Here is a 21,061-nt window from a genome sequence, read left to right on the forward strand (position 1 = left end):
AATAACCGCGTTGTTGTGGTAATGTAAAACAATTCAGTAAGAATTCTGCATACCACACATTAGCGATTAGTATTCTACTTTCGTTTCCCTTCACGAAATATTTGTACCTGTTGTAGCCCTCGCCATCTGCGGAGATCAGCCCTCCATCATCGACAGTGATATTTTCCCCTAAGACAGTCATCCTTGTCCCATGGAAAAGCCCGCCTCCTTCAACAAAAAACGCCCTGGCTATGATTGTGATTCCTGGGTGAATGATTGGAGATGTTATAGCTTGTATAACACCATTATCCTGCACTCGGACTGCATCAAACTCAAAAGAACTGTTCGTTTGATTCGCTGTGTTTCCCCCGTGATACATCCAAAATGCGCCGCCATGATGTATTGTCATATTCTGTATGTGATCTACGGTGCCGGAAATAAATAATGTCACGCCATGAACTTCGGTGTATGGGGCAAGCCCAAGATAACCGCCAGCATAAACGTGCGCACTGAATGGAGTGTCTATTTCGGGTCGATGTAAGTCCATGGTTTGATTTTTCGATACGTGTAATGTACCAGTGCGATCTCCTATCATATGAAGGAAGAATAACGATGCCTTCTCGCCGACCGGTTCAGTAAGCACTGCCAGATGACCACCTCCATACACCTGAAGCTCTTCAAAGTGGAAATCACGCCCCCTTCCAGCGAAATCGTGATTGGCTGACTGCGGTAAGATCCAAGCCCGACAACCATCCTCGGATAAATCGTTGTAGTCTGCTATTGCTGATACCAACGGTTTTTGTCCACCATTGTGGATGAGTAATGTGCGATGGGTGTGAATCATGTGATAAAGAAACACGGTGCCCGGACCACCAGCCTCTGCTTTACAAAGATTTTCTTTACCTACCTCACATCCAAGAGCTGATCCACCTCGGGCCTCGTAAACAAAATAAGTTGACGTCTCATTTATTTGAAAGTAAATGGCAACCCTTCCTCCCGCACCGCCACCTCCAGGGTATGAACTGTCTTTAGAACCAGCACCCCCATTAGCAGCTATCCCACCATAACCTCTGATCGTCTTGCAATACATCCAAATGCTTCCACCGCTACCACCTCCACTTCCAGTCAGGGACGAAGCGTCTTCACCATTTGCGGAGACCAACCCATCAACATCAATCAGTCCAGTTACGTTCATCCACAGCATTCCACCACCGTTACCTCCTCGAGTACCACCTCTACCTTTACCACCAGCGCTACCGTATATATAAGGCTCGTACAGGTCCCCATAGGCAAAACCTGTTTTGGGAGTGCCATAGGTGAGGCTTCCTCGGCCGCCACTGCCACCATGACCAGCGCCAGAGGCTCCTTCATTATCATCAATACCGTGACCAGGATTAATTGGTGCGCCAGATATGTCGTTTCCTTGATAACCATGTGAGGTATTGTAGCCGAGGCCATCTGATATTAACCTCCCACCATCGTCTATAGTAATATTTTCTGTCAAAAATGTCAGGCGAGAACCTCGCATCAGGCCTCCTCCTTCAATGAAGACTGCACGAGTTGTGAAGAGAACGCCCGGGTCGTTGACTGGTGAGGTGACGCAGTGAATGGTTCCTGTATCCTGGACTCTTATGAAATCAAAGTCGTAGTGGTTTATGATTTCGTGGTCTGTTCGTCCTCCATGGTTCAACCACAGATCACCACCATTGTGAATGGTCATATTCCTAATGTATGCGAGAATACCACGAACAATGATCTCAATGCCATGAACTTGTGTGTAAGGAGCGAGACCAAGGAAGCCACCAAGGTAGACTTGAGCACTAAAGGGAAGATCGATCTCTGGCCGCTTCAGGTCCATAACTTGCTTATCTCCGATGTGTATCATGCCGCTCCTGTCACCGATCATATATTTAAAGAACATGGAAACATTTCTTGAATCATTTCCCGCGCGTGGCCATATTGCCAAATGGCCCTTGCTGTAGATCTGCAACTCTTCAAAGTGAAATTTGTCCTCTTCAGCAGCAAAATGATGGAATCCCGATTCTGGCATAATCCACGCTTTGCCACCTTCCTCATCCAGACGGCCATAATTAATATGTTTATTCAATGGCTTACCGCCATTGTTGTCGATAAGAAGTGTTCGATGAGTGTGAACCAAATGGTACAAGAAGACAGTACCTGGTCCGCCATTCTCCACTTTATCCTGGCCTTCCTTAGCCTGTCCGCCATGTGCCTGGTAGCTAGAATAAAGACAGAAAAAATACCATCTTTCTTAATGACTTCAAAGTTATGAAATCAGTGACCCTCGAACCATAACTTCCTATTAAATAATTTACGATTGGCTTTTCCAGCTCAAGTTGTGAGCTGTTTGGTTACATATCTCCATTACTGTTACCAGAATACGCCACTTCCGCGTTCTCGTGATTCAGTGATCTGGTGCCAAAATGACGGCGCAAGAACGTGACTAAGTGCGACGCCATTTTCATCTGAACAAAGAGTAAAGGGCTGTGGCGGCGAAAATGAGCAAAAATGTCTCGAAATTCAAAGGTGGAGAGTGAAAAATTATTTTGTGAGAGAGAAGCATTCAGTGAAGTGATGGAGGCATAGCAAAGAAAAAGGCAGAATTGTTCGATTTAAGTGAGGAAGCTGTAGCAATGAAGCTGAGCAAGTTGGCCTCTTTTGCAAAAGACCACAAATAATTGTTAGAAGAGAAATTACAAACAAGTGTGAGATAATTTCGGTACCAAAAATTTTGAATGCTTGGACGAACAACTCCTCTATCATTCCAGAGCCCTCGTTCTCTCTCAGCGACCACATGCAGCCTTGCCTCAGTTGTTGAACCACTGTTGAACTGTTGTTTTATTTCTTGCTGATTCGTAACGAGGGCTTACTTTAGTTTGCGAAACGAAAGGAAACAAAATTGAAATGAGTAATTTGTGAAATGAATTCAAAATCTGTAAATCTGTTATTCTATAGTTTGCGAAATGGAAATCTATAATTTGCAAAACAAGAGGTGCATAAAACTTATGGCCACCAATCGATCAGTTCACATCCAGTTTGGATTAAATAAGTAACCTAACAAATAATAGCTTTTAGGGGAAAGGCGAAAGTGAAATCTTTGTGGCGTACTTTATGAAATATGCACTTGAGCGTTTACGATGAATAAATTGAATATGTAACAAGACACTTTACTTGAATTGGAAGCGTCACGCAATCCTCCTCAGCAGGAAAACATGGCAGTAATATTATGCCGTCGCCCTTTTTTACAACAAATATCTTCGAAGATAAAATTAAATCGGCAAAAAAGTTTAGTTAATAACAAATAAAATTTTATGCTGAGTTGAGTTTGTAACCCACGCTAGTGACGGGCTGACCGATTCATTGTTCTGGTCGGTGGAGTTTTCCGCACGAACTCTCCTTTCGTAAATAACAGATTTTCATTTCGCAAATTACAGCTTTCCATTTTGCTAATTATAAATTTTGAGCTCATTTCGAAAATAACCGATTTCCAATTCGTTCAGCTCGGATCGTTTGGCAAATTACAATAAGCCCTCGCTACAAATCAGTGAGGGAAAAAAGCAACGGTTGAATGATGACTTAAAAGAAACTGAGGCCAGGCTTGGCAAGGCTGCATGCGAACGCAGAACACATAAGTTACAAGCATTCAAAATGTTAGGTATAAGAAATTTGCCTTCACTTGTTTGTTATTTCTCCTCCAACAGCTTTTGGGTCTTTGAAGAAGCGGCTACCTTGATCAGCTTCATTGCTGCTCCTTTCTTTCACAAATCGAACAGTTGTGATTTTTTCTTCCCTCTACCGCCATCAATTCACTCAATGCCTCTCTCCCACAATTAGTTTTTCACTCTCACACGATGAATTTCGAGAAATTTTCGCTCATTTTCACCGGCACAGCCATTTACTCTTTGTGCGACTTCGCACTTAGCCTCGTTCTCACGCCGTAATTTCGGCACCAGATCACTGAATCGCGAGAACTCTAAGGTGGCCTACTGTTTGATCAACAAAAATAAGCTCACAGAAAGAATGCTCGTCCTATCGGATATAGCAAATCTTTCAAGAAGAAATTGCTTTCAAAAACGTGTAGTTTTAAATCGAAAAAGCTGCAACCATAACTGAAAGGCTATCCTAGATCTGCAGATAAGACACAAAATCGCTGGCAATCTTTTTAGCGCATGGTCAAGTGGTCTGTGTTTCTGTTAATGAATGAAGCTATAGCGATTTTAAAGTAACCTTGTAGCCTTCTAAGACTTCTAAGCAAAAGTATCCGCATCCGACGAAAAAAACAGAATAAGTCGACGGAAGATAAAACAGTTAGTTGATTACCAATCGGTAGTCTTGCAGTTTATCAATGAAAGCTTGTTTGAACGTTTAGTTGATAGCAAAGTAACTTCTCTTATCACCCTTGGATTCCATGTGGATCAATATTTAGTTCATATTACCTGAAGTAGGAGAAGGTGTCATTCTTTATGAAGTAAACTGCGACTCGTCCACCTGCTCCACCGCCCCCGTGATTTCCGTAACCATCGGAGGGAGATGAACCTCCATTAGCAGTGATCTTTCCGAAACCTTTTATGATATAACAGTAGATCCATACGCTACCACCGCTGCCCCCTCCTCCCTGGGGGAGAGCATCGCCACCATCGGCAGAAAGGGCCCCGTCGATTTCCAGGAGATTAGTGACGTTTAAAAATACTGTTCCACCTCCAACACCTTGGAAAAAAGAAAAGAGAGCTGAGTTTTATTTCTTTCGTCTAGCATTATATGAGGATTACAGGTGTTCCATTTTCAAACATTAATGGCCCGTCGCCATTAAAAAAACCAGCACATTTAAAAGTTGTATTTTGTTTGCAATAGCGAGCGTTTTCTCATCAATGTAGTTTATTGTTGCTATACTCTTAATAGGATTGGCACTAGAAAATGGGATATTCTCAATACACCTTTTCGGGGCTCTCAAAGGTGTCACCTGACCTTCAAGAGTAGTTCATTCTTTCATGCTTCTCACATTTTGAAGAATTCAGGTGACCATTCCTACATCCCTCTTTACTATCCCTTACTCGATATTAAGGGATGTTTAAATTAAGTGCCAGGAAGTGAGCATAATACTGCGGATCACCATAGACATAAAGATGACGTAGACTTTGTACTCATAGTTGAAACCAAATTGTGCTCACCTTGCTTTTTGTTTACTCCTCCCCCGCTACTTCCAAATTCTATTGGTTCGTACATGTTTCCGTAAGGTAATCCTACTTTAGACGTGTGCTTTCCCCTTCCTCCAGTTCCCCCGTGTCCTCCACCAGAGGCTCCCGAGCTGCTTCCAGATCCAAGTCCCCGGTTAATTTTACCATGAACACCCTCGCCGGTTCCATCCTCGTGCTTATATCCGCGACCACTGACAGTTAGCTGACCTTCTGTATTGATGCTTATGTTCTCGGCTAGGATTCGTAGATCACTGCCTTCCACTTTGCCACCACCCTCAATGTGAAGCACTCGTACGGTCAAATTCATCCCGTTGTGTGTCACAGGTGACGACATCATCTGAATGACTCCTTCAAACTGTACACGCAGAAAGTCGAACTTGAAATCATTTTCCGTCGCCTCGTTTCCAGTGCGTGAGTTTTCATTCAACGCTAACAGGCCACCATGATGCAAAGTTAGGTTCTTTACGTACGAAATTACACCGTCCACGTGAATCTCGACTCCGTGAACTTCTGTCGCTGGAGCAAGACCTAGAAATCCGCCTCGGTATACACGAACATTAAACGGTAAATCAATAGTCGGTCGGATTAAATCCATGGTCTGATTATAGCCAACGTGGATGGTCCCAGTGCGATCACCGATCATATTTCGGAAATATATCGTCGCCGATCGGTTATGAGGCTCGGTTAACACAGCTAAGTGAGCTGCACCATAAATCTGCAATTCCTCAAAGTAATAATTTTGATTGCGCGAAAAATTATGCTCTCCAGAGCTTGGTAGAAGCCAAGTTTTTCCCGATATCAAGGCTGGCTCAGAATAGTCTTTAATGACCAAATGTTCAGTAGGTAACGCCTTTCTGCCGGCATTACTTATCAGAAGAGTGCGATGTTTATGAATAAGGTGATATAGGAACACAGTGCCAGCTCCTCCAGGGAGAGCGTCTCCGGTAGAATCTCCTCCCAGGGATTCAAAAACCCCACTGTAAGTTCTGTTACTTTTGAAGTATACTGCTATCCGTCCGCCTGCTCCCCCACCGCCGTGAAGTAAATGGCTGAAAAACAGAATAATTATACTGAGTATTGATACAAAGTGCATTTTTAACAGTTGTCAATAACCCTGGAAATTCACCTTAAAACTTCAGCATAAAGGTTGACAGCGTATAGAAATTAAAAGAGCCTGTGTGAGTTATTTAAGAATGCGCCCTAAGCGTTTTAAGCTAATTTTTCACTTTGAAAATGAATTTGAGGTCAAAATGATAATTGGAATTGATTTGTTTGTTTGTATGTCTGTTTCCTTTTTGAGAAGATGTAACAACACTGTCGTAAAACAGAACACTCATCAAATCAATTTGAACTTATCTTGGGTAACACAGTTCAAAATAATTTGAGGAAACCAAGGAATCAAGACTGCAGGTTGGTCTATGAACCAAAGTGACTGGATTAAAAAAAGTAACGATGGTTTAAAGGGCAATGTTTTATGTCCCCTTCAAAGAAAATCATCCCACAGTTAAGCAACACTGAAGGGTTCTTACCTTGTTTCCACATGGCCGCTACCTCCATTAGCCTGTACTGTACCGTATCCCTTCATCAGACTAGTGTCAATCCATATACTTCCTCCACTTCCTCCACCAGATCGAGACTGCTGACCATTATCACCGTTGCAGCTAATTGTTCCGTCAATTTGCAAAGTCCCTTTCACAGACATATGAATTATCCCTCCACCCAGTCCCCCCGAGCCTCCGCCTCGACATCCAAAGTGTTCAGGTTCGTACACGTGACCGTATGCCACTCCAACACGTGTTCCATACCTTCCAAGGCCTCCAGTTCCACCATGCCCTGCACCTGAAGACCCACCATTAGAATTTGTGACACCTGTACCGCTAGTGCAGCTAAAACGGAAAGAAAACAGCGCTCACTGAAGTTTCCGCAGAGTAACTAAAACCATAAATCTATCATCAACACTACTGAGTGAAATTAATGCCTCTGTAACCAAATCTCAAATGAAAAGGGCCGTTGAGCTAACTGATCTTTAACACACTGAGAACTCGTTGTGACGAATCTCTCGGTCTCACGTATGTCGTTCAACAATACATTCTGACACGAGCTGCATGAAAACCTCACTGAACAAGTTATAGTGAGAAACAGTAGAGGGATATTATGGGAACGATCGAGTTTAAACAACAAATAACCTCTTATAAATTATCGACGTCCTCAAAATCCAGGTGAACTACGAAAACTCCTTATGTTAGGACACAGAAGCTATGGAAGTGCCCCATTCAACAAACCTGTTATCAAACGTGTCACCCCTTAAGTGACCCAGATCATCCACAGTGAAGTTTCCGACAAATATACGCATGCGCACCATGTGAAGCACTCCACCTCCTCGAATTGTGATATCATCCACGTCGAGTGTCAGTGAGTTGTTTCCGACATCTGATGTTGATGTCACCTCTCCCCCATCAGCAACCGTCAGGGAATTGTATCTGTAAGTTCCCTCACTGTTTGCCAGCTCTGTAGAACCTGTTAGAGCCAGGAAGAGTCGACAGCTTTTGGCGATAGTCATGTCTTCAATGCCCAAGTAACCTCTGCAAGAAAGAGAAGACAAAGTCTACATGACCATTAAGACGTTCGAAGAAAAAGCAGTGCTTTCCAAAGCATGTGCGGTTGTTAAGCTTTGTATTTTTATCTTAATAAAGATTAAAGTAAGCGATATCTCTACGGTCTTTCAATTGAAGTAAAGACTACATGCATTATTAAGCTAACTTACGCACGCATTTTGATTGGTCCTTACTTTTGATCTATTTGAGGATAGACGTACAAATGACGTCATCATTGACAATATTTGCTTCTTACGAACAAGTCTGTAAGAATCAAACATCTTGGGAAATGAAAATTTTCCACCCCCTTCAAATTTTGCATGCAGTTAGGCGCTCAAGGGGGATGCACAAAAATTCCCCTTTTTAAAGGTCGCAGCACTCTTGTTGCCATGGTAACAATGGCTGCTTGTTCGTGGGCTAAGGTCTCATTTTCATGCATGAAAAAGATGACAACCAGAGGCGAGATTTCTCTTCGGGATATTGCTCATAAGATAACATTTCTTTCAAAGCCTCGCACGTTTGTTTGTCTGAAACGTTTGTCATTGAGAACTTTAGATGTAAACATCGCCAAATTATGCAATATCTGATTTTGAGCTTTTTTCGCAAATTGTCCCTATAAAAAGTAGAGGCAGGCCCGCAGAGATTTTTACATATTTAAAAACAAGAATATTATAACCAGCTAGGTGGGTGGTTTCAGTTCCAGAATCGGTGCACTTTTGGAGAAATTCAGATAAACGTTTTCGCTGTTTTACCCGACAACGAAAATGACCGAAATTGTACCGAGATGAATAATCTATTGGTGAGTTCACATTCACTCCCAGGGAAAATTAAATGTATTAAAGTGAAGACGAATGATCTCACTATGTATGGTAGAAGTGCCAATTTGTAATGTTGTATTTAGCTTGAGATAGAGAAATAAACATTTAACTCTTTTTTTGCGACGTTTTTGTATGATAATGAGGCCCCAGGCCTCGAACAAGCAGCCGTTGTTACCATGGCAACAAGAGTGCTACAACCTTTAAAAAGGGTATTTTTGTGCATTCCCCCCTGAGCGCCTAACTGCATGCAAAATTTGAAGGGGGATTGAAAATTTTCATTTCCCAAGATGTTTGATTCTTACAGAGACTTGTGCTTAATTATATAAAATAAATTTATTGCAGGTTGCTGTATGTCTGTTCAGTAATAAATCACAGATGACGTCAAAATGTGGTAACAACATCAGTAACACACTTGGCTGCGCCTCGTGAGGTACCTTTTTGTTCTTACCACATTTTGACGTCATCTGTGATCTATTATTGCACAGATGCATAGTAACATGGAATCTATTTCTTAACCCCTTATTCCTTAACATCAGTATGCATATTCTCCATACTACTCCCAAGACATTTCCTAGGGTTATGACAAGGAGAATTTGTTTAACAATCAAGAGCTTCTTTAGTTGGTGATCATCTCCTTTATTCTCATAACCTTAATGTTTGATTCAAAAATGATGTTGTAAGGATAAATTAGATGTTCGTCACTCTCACTGGTTAAAGGGTTAAGCATGCAATATTTCAGGCCTTAATGAAAATAACTGAAATAAAGGAGGTATTCCTCTTAAATGCTTCAGTAAAAGGGGGACGTTAGTACCTGCACTTGGAAAGATTTAGGGCCACAAACTATTAAAAGACATTCTATTTTGGAATGTGCTGTATTCATTTTAGGGTATGGCGACAGTAAAGCTTATGGAGATTGAATACCAAATCGCACATCCATAGAATACCATATAAAAACCTTAATACAATGTATCTCTTTTAACCATCGTTACCATGTTGAAAGATTATCACCAATACTTTCTTTTTAAGCCCTGTGGTTTCTGCAGGACCCCTTGCTATCTATTAAAATATTGTTTTTAACAAGCATTGTAAACCAACTTATTTGGAAATGTAAAACACCTTTCTCTTTATGAATGGCCAATGAAATGTGTATTTTATTGTATTCTCTAACCTGACAGTGATATCGATACCGTAACACGCGAAAGTTGGTGGCAGGTGGAAGTGTCCGTCTCTGTAAACAAAGACATTTACTTCAAACAACTCGTGATCAGCAAACTGACCAATCACAACCTGGTTTGGACCCACGTGAAGAACTCCTGTGCGATCACCCACAAAGCTGTAAACCTTCAATCCATGGGGTCTGTGAAAAAAGATGATTTCCCATAAAAAATTGAACACAATTCTCACGGTCACACTTCCCCTAATATTGAGTTCAACTAAATCTGCTATGTTACTCTTTGAGGAAATGCACGTAACCAATGCATGACGCACAGTTGTATACCCAGTTACTGAGTTACGACTCAAGAAGCGAAACAACACCCATTCCTTTCGTGTTAAATTGTCATTAACTGTCAGAAAAAATTCCCGAAAAAATGGAGCAGGAAGTCGATCGCTGCTTTGCAACTTGGTTCTTCTAGTTACCTATCTCCAAGTAAAAGAGGTAAAAACCAAAAAATGAAACCAAGAAGGAAATTTACGACCAAATCTTAACGATTAATAATAAAAAAAACTTTGTTACTGTTACCTGGTTATGTTAGGGTGGAGAGCTACGTGAGCCTTCCGCAATATATGCACCTCTTCCAGCTCAAACTCCTGATCTATTGGTAGTATCCATGCTCTTCCACCATTCGTGTAGGGTGATGAATAATCTGATATCTCCATGGCACTTGGACTCAAGTTATTATTATCGAAGATCAGAGTCCTGTTGTTCACACCATGTTGGGTATCCTGATGTGAGACAAAAAAAAACCAAGGTAAGTTTAAGAACGTATTTAGGATAACAACACATAGTTCCCTCTGATAAAAATTTTTCTTACCATAAGATACACTGTGCCTGCTCCGCCATTTCCACCTTGAGAAGAGCTACCACCGAATGCAGTCAAGGACCCACGCCACCATTCCCTGTCCTGCCAGTAGATAGCCATCCTTCCTCCTGCTCCACCACCCCCATTACTATTACCAGCGCCACCGTTGACAGCTATGACTCCTGAGCCTTCAAGGGCACGAGTACGGATCAGGATACTTCCTCCACTGCCTCCACCTGAGTTAGAACTTACTCCCTGGCTTCCACTTACAGTTATGGTTCCTAACAGAGAATAACTTTCGTAGTGTAACGTTGATCGCTATGACTTATGAGGTTAGCTTGGGGACAAGAACATCCATGAACGATTTTCAACTTAAATCATAGTCATACATAAAGAGGGATACAAACGGCAAAGCAAACGCCCACTTTGAACCTAGTGGCTCACAGCTGGTGAACCCCCTGGAGTAACAATATCGATAGCACTGGAACTCCCTGGAACCGTTTTTCAGCGTTTGTTATCCTGCAAGTTAACAGAATGCTAGGTTTATTTCGACTTACCCTCCACCACTAAGGTATCAACTATCTTTAGCAGCAGTGCTCCACCTCCAAAGCCAGCATTTGAGCCCAGTCCACCACCGCTTCCAAAAAGTCGAGGATTGGTGTAATCACCGTACGGTATACCCGTTGTCGTGGTCACTCTCCCGTTTCCGCCAGTGCCTCCATAACCTGCTCCTGATCCGTCTGACGATCCGGAACCAGAGCCAGAACCTTTATAGTTCGGGATGTGTGATTAGTCAGAGTATCTGATCTGCAAACACTAAAAGCTGACTGACTAATTACACTGACTAATTGACTGGCTGATTAACAGGGCCAACAAGCAAACAGACAAATAGACTTAGGGAAATTCAGACAAACATACTGACAGACAGATAGACAGACAGAACAACAAACGGAAAGACGGGTAGAGATACAGATAGACAGACCGACAAACAAACAAAAAACAGGGACAAACCGAATAACAGGGTAATTCAGCATTATCAACTGAGTTGATAACGTAAATTGGCCACCGTAAAGAGTTTCAAAGCTCACGTTTAGAGCGCTAGCCCTTCGTTAGAGCGAATGTAAGGGCTACCGCTCGAAACGTGAGCTTTTAAACTCTTTACGGTATTCAATTTACGTTACCAATCGGTTGATCATATTAAATCACCCTGTTATACTCTCCCACCGAACCGACGCAGCACCACTGTTTCTTTAGAAACTTACCCCCTTTAGACCGAAAAACAGATAGAAAAACCTGCGGACGGACAGGAAAGCTGACAGACCGACTGAATGACTGACTGATTGAATGACTGAATGACCAATTGACGGACGAAAGGATGAACGGACTGACTGACTTTCCCACTTACTTACTTACTGACTAGACAAACAGGCTGATTGAGGAACTAACTGTCGGGCCGGCTGGCTGGCTGGCTGGCTGGCTGGCTGGCTGGCTATCCGACTCACTGACTCATTGACTGACTAATGGACTTCCTAACTGATTATTTAACTAACAGATTCAAAACTTAAAAGCTTACCAGCAAAGTATCCCTTTCCATCAAGTGTCAATTTTCCTCGTGGATCTACTATCAGTGACGCAGCTTTAATTGTCAAAGCTCGCGCTTCAATTAATCCATCACCCTCTATAGTCACAATACCATCACGATACACTGGTCCATTATCTTTTGTAACCTCTACGGTCCAGCCATCGGCCTCGACTGACATATTGCTCTTAAACAAAAGCCGACTGGTCTTCTGCACGGTTATTCCGACAAAATTTAAATTACGTGGACAGGAGTTCTCAAAGGAAACCGTTGCTCCGTAGGCCACCATAAGATGTGCTTTAAACCCCAACACACTTCCCCAGAAGCTTATGTGGGAGCTTCGCTCTATATTCGGATAAAGTAAACTTTCGGCCTTTCGGATTTCGACAGTTCCGTTTGGTAAAACAAACGTCGCGTCCTCATAAATAAATGGCGCCCAAGTGACGTTGATGCGTCTGTATTCCGACGGTCCCGTCACGTTTAGGGTGTTAAAAGGAGGCACATGTATGTATCCGGTGTCATCTCCATTTATGGTATCGACGCGCACTTCAGTTCCCGCGCGCGGGAAAACCAGCTGGCCCCCGCCATAGACTTCAACCAGCGTAAAATCATAAACAAAATTATCCGAAGGTGGGTTGAGATAAGCGACAGCACCTAATGGAAATAACATTTCAAAGATCATAGAATTTTAAGTAACATATCTCGACTTCCGACTTTAAAATACATTTATACTTTTGTGGCCTCATCTCTCGAAATTTAGATAGATATTTAGTTTTAAAATCAATTTACTTGTACGAAAAACCATCTTTCAGTTGACTTCGTTTCAACCTAGACGGTGACTTGAGAAATATTCATAATGAAATAAGCAAGTAACAAACCTGAATATATGAATGTACTGTAATCTCCCGAAAGTGAAGTCTGCAACGCAAAGGAAAAGTAAAAGAAAATAAAAACCTTCTTAAGACATTGCTATTCTCGGTGAAGAGAGATGGATTGTTTTAGACATCACTACTGATCACACAGTCAAGACTACAAAGCACGATCAAAGGCCACTTTCCCGTTGTAAAACTGACAGCCACGTCTTTATGTAGCGCTGACCCGGTAGTATTCGAATTCCAGACATTTTGCGAAAATACCAATCTTATTCTGGATTGAGTATTCATTTTTACGTCTTGAACATTATAAAACCAGCAGTTCCTAGGAGAGAATAACTAAAAAGCTCCAAATGATAATTGATTTCTTTAAAGCGAAACATTTTAAAGTATTTGGAATATCTATCTTCTCGCCTTTCCTCGGGATAAGAGCTAAAATACAACTTTTAGAAATTTTCAGGTATTGAAAAAATAAAAGGAAGCTCTCACCAGTGGCTTTAGTCCTTTGTTGTCAATGCGCAGGTTTTTTATAATGGGTGATTTCCCATCCAAGTATATGACTCCAGGTCCTCCGTGTTCAACATTACTCCCAGAACCAGCCTGTCCCCCAGAGGCATCCGTACCGTCGCTATGGAAACCACCAGTGACGTAATTTACCGTGATTCTTCCCCCAGCACCACCACCGCCATAAGTGTTTCCATTACCCCCTTTGGCCTCGATTTTACCGCTTCCGGTAAATTGTTGACAAGTTGCCCACAGAGACCCACCACTTCCGCCGCCACTCGTGGAAGTCTAAAAGATAGAAGGGAAGAATGTTCATTGACAATGGTCCAAGAACATCTCTTTAGTATTCAACTTACATCACACAATGTTTTATATCACTCATAACAGCTAACATTCCATAACGAAACTACATAGGCTGACCACGAATGAAGACACAAAACTGTTTGATATGTTAAAAAACGTTGACATCAAGTAAATTGCTGTTTACTTTGCAATTTAAAAGTCTTGTTTGGTCCAATGAAATGCCACGTAAAACAAACTTTAATTTGTTGAAACCCTTAGGTTTACGAAGGAGAAGTGATTGGCAAGGTTAATTTACTTGTAGGGTAAATGAAAAGAACCTAAATCGGCTTACCTGTCCATGAAGTCCATTCATCTGGATCACGCCGTTGACATCAAATGTCTGGTTGATTTGAAGAAATATCACTCCACCTCCTCGTCCTCCGCCACTGTTCCCACTGCCATTACCACCTCCACTTCCCCACCCTCCTGGTGAGAAAATGTCACCATAGATCAGCTGCTGAGCTAGTGTCTGCGACCCACGTCCCCCTCGTCCACCGTGACTCGCCCCAGAGGCTCCGCCATCTTTCTGAGAACCGGCTCCAGGTCCCATTCCTCCTTGAGCACCGCCACCGTTCACAGAAATGCGCCCCGATGATCCAACGCTAAGGTTATCAGTAATGAGGTACAGCGAGCCAAGCTTGAAAAGACCGTTTACTTCCAAAGTGGTCACGTACAAAGTAGAATTGATGGCACCATCGACAGTTATGGAAGGTTGGGCTTGAAAGTGAATGTTTACTTCTCCCGCTGATTCGATGGTGAAATTGTCGCTAGTTAGCGGGGCACTTGGACCGATCGCTGATCCGGTGTCGATTAATCCGCTGACCCGTATCTGATTGATGTTCAGGGGCTCTGAGGTCTCGAAATAGAATTTTCCATTTGTGCCATTTACGTGTAGATCATTCCATACCGAGCCTATTGACAAGTTCCCGACCCGCATGGTTCCTGACAGTAGGACATACTCGCAGAGAATTGTTGTAAGGTCAGCTGAATCGATAAGTACTGTACCATGGAATCCAACTTCGCATTGTTGGACATTCTGCTGGGATAAACCTTCCATTTTTACCGCATTTAAAGACTTGACATCGCCGTCAAGGAGAAACTTGTTGAGCTGAAAAATACCAACCGGGTCAAAGTGAAATTTACCTCCGTGTTCCACAGTCAGTTCTTTCCATCCTGGTTCAATTTTCAACTTGTTTGGCAACCAAGTTCCATCAACAACAACAATGTCAGCATGAACGAGGGACACTCCGTTTAGTGACAGTCTGCCATGGGAGCCAAACTCGTGTGAGTTGTTGTGCACAAACACCAAAGAGTTCGAACTAAGGGGCAAGTCAAACTGCACACTTCCATACTCGTCAACTTCGATTAATTGAGTAACCGCGGGATCTCTCCCTCTTAGGTAAACGACTCCTTCTACGTGGAAGTTCCCGTTCGAGTAAAATGTGTTTATTCTAACGTCACCATGAGGGAAAAAGCTCATATCACCGTATCTTTCAATCCTGAGAGTTTTCCAACCTTCTAAAAGGGAAAGAACTCCTGGATCAAAGCTGCCACGTATAGAGACGCCGTTCATGGAAATGTACGAAACTGAGCTGTTACCGTTTATTTTCAGAGCAGAGTTGAGCCCAATGTTCATTTGATCGCCTGTTAGATTAAACGGACATTCGACGTCCATTTTGGAATTATCGCCTAAGGTGAATTTGGAGGATGTTAGAGCCACAGACCAGCGACAGGAGGCCGGAGACTGTTTATCGTAGTTCAACAGCTGGAGATGACCTGAAGATTCGATAATGAGTTCTCCAAAGCTAAGCGAACTTGGGCCAGAACCTGGATGCATTGTAAACACTCCCTTTTGCGCTCCCACATAGACACTCGGGGCACCAAGAGTGGAAAACGTACCATGTACATCAACCGAGCGTTCAAGAGAGACGTTTGGTGCTAGGTCGGATAAGATGAGCTCTGCTCCGTGATATATCAGCGTGCAAGGTGACAAAAGTGTGCTAATTTGCAGTTGCATGGATGACAGTAGATACAAGTACCCAGTGTTGTCGTCCGTTATGCTGTCGACCGTTAGGTTTTTAGCTGAGCCTGCGATGACAAGTTGAGCTCCTCCTGAAATTTCCACCTCCTCTATCTTATGGTCAGCGGAGACTGTAACCCAGGCCGCAGCACCTACCATAGGAATTAAATTACCCAGTTAACGTAGAGCAATCACTTTTTTGTTCATTAAAATTGTTAAAATAAGCTTAGTCTCTCGTGAGCATGGAAGCCCGTCTGGACTACCTCACCCTGAATACCGTTAGGTGTCTACCAGTCTACTCCTGTTAGAAGCCAGCATATCTCTATAACTTTCACTGACGGTTTTCGTCTAGTTTCCCTGCTAGTATTCATTCTAAAATGAACAAAGTTTACCGGAGAGCTAAATTTATCCAGGGGTTAGCTGCGTGATCGAGCACGATGAAGTGAGCCTTACGTTCTGATTGACCAACAGGGCGTGAGATATGGGCCTTTTTTACCAGCGGGGGATTCAGCTAGCATCTTTTACTTAAGGTTTTTGAAAACGCACAAATCTGAAGAATCTGTATGGCATACATGTATTCCCGGGCTATATACTCCACTTGCTGGTCCTCGCCACCGCATGAACACGGGCTTACTAATACACATGGTATAACCCCCGGTATAATCATGTAGGTTGCGCGAAAATCCCTAAATTCCCCCCCTCCCCTGAGAAATCCTCGCTCTGCCTTTTTTTAAGCAAGCCCTTTTCACACGACCGACTGCACTCTGGGAGAGAGCACAAAGTAAAGGAAACCGTTCAGCGTTTCGTGAATCTTTTTAACTTTTCTTTGGTGTAATCTTCTACCCACTTGATAAATGCGTTATTCATTATTCACCACGCCCATTCGGTCAAAACTGCCTCTTTTATGCAGTCTTCTTTTTCGCTCTCTCAATAACATCGATTACTCATCGATTACTCAAAATGCTGGGGCAGTAACCGGTTATCTCGACCTCCCACCTGGTCATCAAGAAAACGGGATTACGTTTTACGTTGACTAAGTTTTCATTGGTCGCTGCAACTGGTGGAGCATTTGATAATATGGTACTGCTGTCATGATAACCTCAGGCGAAGTGATAACATTCTAGACCAACGAGGCCATAACAAAGATTAGTTAGGTTACCTGTTTGCAAGAAAACGCTGACATCTGATGAACTGTTGATCTGTAAGTAAGCAAATACAGCCTTATTAATGAGCATTATTTGTATGAATCATAACTTCGAGGACAAGGAATACATCATGAAAAAATATATATCGAAATAAAAAAGATATTAGCAAACTTCGTGAGATAGTTATTACACCGTTACAACCATAACTAAGGGTGAAACAAGAAGAGACATCTGGCCATTAAAGTGAAACAGTACTAGTTTCTTTTTCTAGCAGAGAAATCAGTCTTCTAATGGAGCTGTCCCTCACTAACGGTCTGCTAGAATGTGGGGTATCTCGCTTATTTTGTTTCATCTCTTTCTCTATGGGAACGGGGGATCGAATACGCTCTTAGACCTCCTTCAACTGCTATGGCTTATTATGTGCATATATTAGTGTGTTTTTTATATTATTTCTTTTCGTTTGTTTTTAGGGACCTGTCGTTATTTATCTCCGGGGGATGGAGTATTACAACATGGATTTTAGGGAGTGGGGAGAGGGGCGGATCAGTCGTCGCCAGCAGAGCATAAAAGGTGGGGACCACAGAAAATTGACCACTGCCAATGTGGGGGGAATCACAAAAATAACAGAGCTTTATTGGGGGATTAGGTAAGTGGATCAATATCAGTATATGGGCAACTGCCCACCTACCCCTCCCCTAACCCAACATTAACCCTAACTTGTTATCAATTGACTGTTGTTGGGTTAGGGGAGGGGTAGGTGGGCAGTTGCCCAGATACTGATATTAATCCAGGTAAGTTTAATCGTGACACAACTAAGATCCTACAAACTCCCTTCCCCCCCCCCCCCTTTAACGCGATAAAGAATGATTGGTCCATTATTTGCTTGATTTGGTTTTTTTTTGTCTCTCTGGATCTTTTTCATTTTTCTCCAAAACAGTTTCCGTTGGTTTCTTGCGGTAGAAGCTATTGAAACTTACCCTCGGTCGCCTTCCCTGGTTGTCAACACTCAGCACTCGATGTCTGGAACCGCTTTTGTAGCCGTCGAAGTAAACTGTTCCCGGTCCTCCGGGTTCAGGATTGTTATCTGAAGAGTTACAAAACTGCATGTTAGTTCCATTTTTAATCGACTGTCAAAAGTAATCCAGGATTGTGTACGGTTTTCCTCGCTGAGTTCTGTAATCGGTGTAGGAAACTCACGCCGCCTTCTTTCACTGAAAGTGAACCTTCTTTGGGCAGAGGAAGGAAGTACATACTTGGGAACTCAGACCACAAGGGCATATTTCGCCCCCTCTCCCCCACTTCACCCTTCAACTCTCAGGATCTGATTGTTAATTCTCCCCACTAGCTACTAGAGATTTCCTAGTAAACTAGTTACGGAAATTTGTTGTTATATCAAGATAACAACCTTTATCGGATAAGTTCGAGTATTCTCACCACCAGTTTTCTGAATAATGTATAGATATCATGGGAAGAAGTTGCATGCTAATCACTTCTGGATGTTAAGGTTTAACCACATCCTTATAAATATTGTATACTGCAGAGGTACCAACCAAATGTAGCGATTCATTGATAACTGATATGATTAAACTAACCTTGAGGGAGCACGTAGCTGCAACCAGGATTACTGGCAAGATCTGCAATGAAAGCAACAGTGTAAATTTTTGTCGCCAGGCAAATTAAATTGATTTATGTTCCCCTTGCACCCCTTTCCTAGACAAATACGTGGAAGAGGTCAAGAATTTCAAGAGACATGACGGAGAGAGAAAAAATGGCGTTAAGGATTCATTAGCTGGCTAAGGATCGGCCGGAATGGACAGTTTTGAAATACACCTGACACCCAGCAAGAAAATTGGAACATTTAAAACGATTTAACCGCAGTTACACACATTCGCCTCTAGATGAATTAGATTTAGTAATTTTTCACACTTGCCAAGTAGAGAGAGCACTCCCTATTCAAAAACCCGTCAGTCATTCCGACCGAAATTGGCGTGACGCGTTGTGTGACGCAAAATTTTACATTACTTTCCTTACTCGGTAACTGTAAGACCAAAATCGGGCAAGGAGTTGATAAAGCGGCGTTTTGGGCCGCAAAAGTTTCCTTAAAGGGAAAAGTCGCCGTTTTATCCTCTTCTCGCTTGATCATTTGCTACTGGGTCTTCAATAGTTGTGGAAACAGACCGTGCTCCGCATGCACCGAAGCAGCCTTGCAAATGAAACGACGTTAATTGACTGAATTTCATAACATTTGACAGCCAAGGAAGGATTAGCATCTCTATTGACACATCTAAGTAATTTCCATTCAGCAATAATGTAAAAATATGTTTACAAACCTGCAGCATATCCATATAGTTCAACTCTGAGGGCGATTCCACCGCTGAATGCCTTCGGATAAAATCGAATAGCTCTCGTATATACATCTGTTGGTAGAGCATTCTGCTTGACTGTATTTGTGTTCGAGTTTCCTGTAAAGGTTTTTACCACACCATTCTCCTAAAAAATTATCAAAATAATCGCCAATTTTTACGAAGATGATAGAATTAATTCACAAGAAACAGGAACATTTTAATAATACACTTAACATCAGTTCGTTGTCTTTGCCAAGCTATAACAGCATAACTGCTCACTCTCTATTTGAATAGAATTACATATAAATTCGTAAATAAAAGCAATTGATGTTACACAAAATTAAACGACAAAGAACTACCTTTTAAACGGGAAGTTCGGGTTGACAAGCAGCAGCACAAAAGTGACGTACCCACTGCTAAGTATTGTGTGACGGAAACGTGACTACACACAAATCTACCTACTGACTTGATGTCACATACTGTAAAATTCTTCTCAGTAAAGAACTAATTGTCAATTGCCTACTGTGCCAAAAAAAATTAGTGCTGCATTTGGATTTGTACTTCTTTTCTTACATGAAAACTTCGAAAGTTTTATCTCGAATTTTTACCGTTTTATATAGCTATAAGAGCCACAGAGTATTTGCTTTGGGACACACAAAGTTCTTACCTTTACATCTCTCCAAGTCTCTGGTGAACTGATATAAGGATCAAGATACTTCAACGTATATGAAGAGGTATATTCACTTCCGCTATATCGACCTTGAGTAGCCACGTCAGTTATGTAAGCCTCTTTAGACAACCGAACCTGTTCACAAAATTTTAGAATATAATTAGTCCTGAAGACCCTTTTCTGGTCGGGATGGTGACCGAGGTTCAAAGTAATCGACCCAAAAAAATGCCCCTAACAGCAAGCGCGAGGCCAGGGGGATCTTTTTTCGCCTCTTCCTCTTATGCGTCACTAAGCCTTTGACTTCGCCACCCGCTTCGCCTTTGCTCATCTAAACCCCCACCCCCTAGGCGATAAAAAAAATGACCAGTCTCTCGTCTCGGTCGAATTTTAACATTGCAAACACAATAACAAAGAGAAACAAGCTCAAGACAAATTTTTACCTCGAGCCACTCAGATCCAATATTATTGGTCGCTGGCATCCATCCGCCAGGGGACCCCTGGTTATTTAATCGGCCTTTAGAGGGGTCGTAGACTATATTGGGTGAAGGGGGGGCAGACACACTCTTCCTTGACGAAGCAGTTAAAGAGTGAGAACCAGCAGCTACACCTTGCGCTTTAACTTCATTTTCTGAAAAAATAAATGAATGAATGACAAAAACTGCGATCGATTTCCACAGATTACAAAGAGGTGCGGTTATAATGTCAAATACGGCTGTGGCAACGTCAATATTTTAAAAGTGAAATTCCAACGAGGCAGACTATAACCTTCAAATACGTTCTTTAGAGTGTTGATTTGCGCTTTTTTTTAGTACTTACAACAGCAGCTAATGGTCACGTACTTTGCAAACGATATTGTTTAATCTGAAAGCCCAAATTATAGATAACATTTTAACCCGGAAATACCCTGATTCGTGTACAGAATATCGGGACCGAAATATAGATTCTGCTGACAACCA

The 21,061-nt window shown here is 42.2% G+C and overlaps 1 protein-coding gene across 1 annotated transcript in view; it reads right to left on the reverse strand.

Annotated features, from left to right (window-relative positions):
* Positions 1-21,061, reverse strand: part of LOC113680433 (uncharacterized) — a 105,731-nt gene that overhangs the window by 79,031 nt on the left and 5,639 nt on the right. The window contains exons 2-20 of the mRNA XM_089184248.1: positions 20,546-20,733; positions 20,103-20,240; positions 19,421-19,580; positions 18,683-18,724; positions 18,068-18,174; positions 17,105-17,144; positions 14,218-16,097; positions 13,569-13,871; positions 13,086-13,125; positions 12,202-12,861; positions 11,186-11,395; positions 10,641-10,909; positions 10,349-10,551; positions 9,776-9,964; positions 7,478-7,777; positions 6,725-7,081; positions 5,169-6,244; positions 4,437-4,707; positions 108-2,219 (exon numbers count right to left, since the gene is read on the reverse strand). Coding sequence (XP_089040374.1) covers positions 108-2,219; positions 4,437-4,707; positions 5,169-6,244; positions 6,725-7,081; positions 7,478-7,777; positions 9,776-9,964; positions 10,349-10,551; positions 10,641-10,909; positions 11,186-11,395; positions 12,202-12,861; positions 13,086-13,125; positions 13,569-13,871; positions 14,218-16,097; positions 17,105-17,144; positions 18,068-18,174; positions 18,683-18,724; positions 19,421-19,580; positions 20,103-20,240; positions 20,546-20,733 — 8,545 coding nt within the window. The remainder of the gene's footprint in view (positions 1-107; positions 2,220-4,436; positions 4,708-5,168; positions 6,245-6,724; positions 7,082-7,477; positions 7,778-9,775; positions 9,965-10,348; positions 10,552-10,640; positions 10,910-11,185; positions 11,396-12,201; positions 12,862-13,085; positions 13,126-13,568; positions 13,872-14,217; positions 16,098-17,104; positions 17,145-18,067; positions 18,175-18,682; positions 18,725-19,420; positions 19,581-20,102; positions 20,241-20,545; positions 20,734-21,061) is intronic.

The sequence above is a fragment of the Pocillopora damicornis genome, chromosome 10 (genome assembly GCF_964200805.1).
Source record: "Pocillopora damicornis chromosome 10, jaPocDami1.2, whole genome shotgun sequence".
Taxonomy (NCBI): domain Eukaryota; kingdom Metazoa; phylum Cnidaria; class Anthozoa; order Scleractinia; family Pocilloporidae; genus Pocillopora; species Pocillopora damicornis.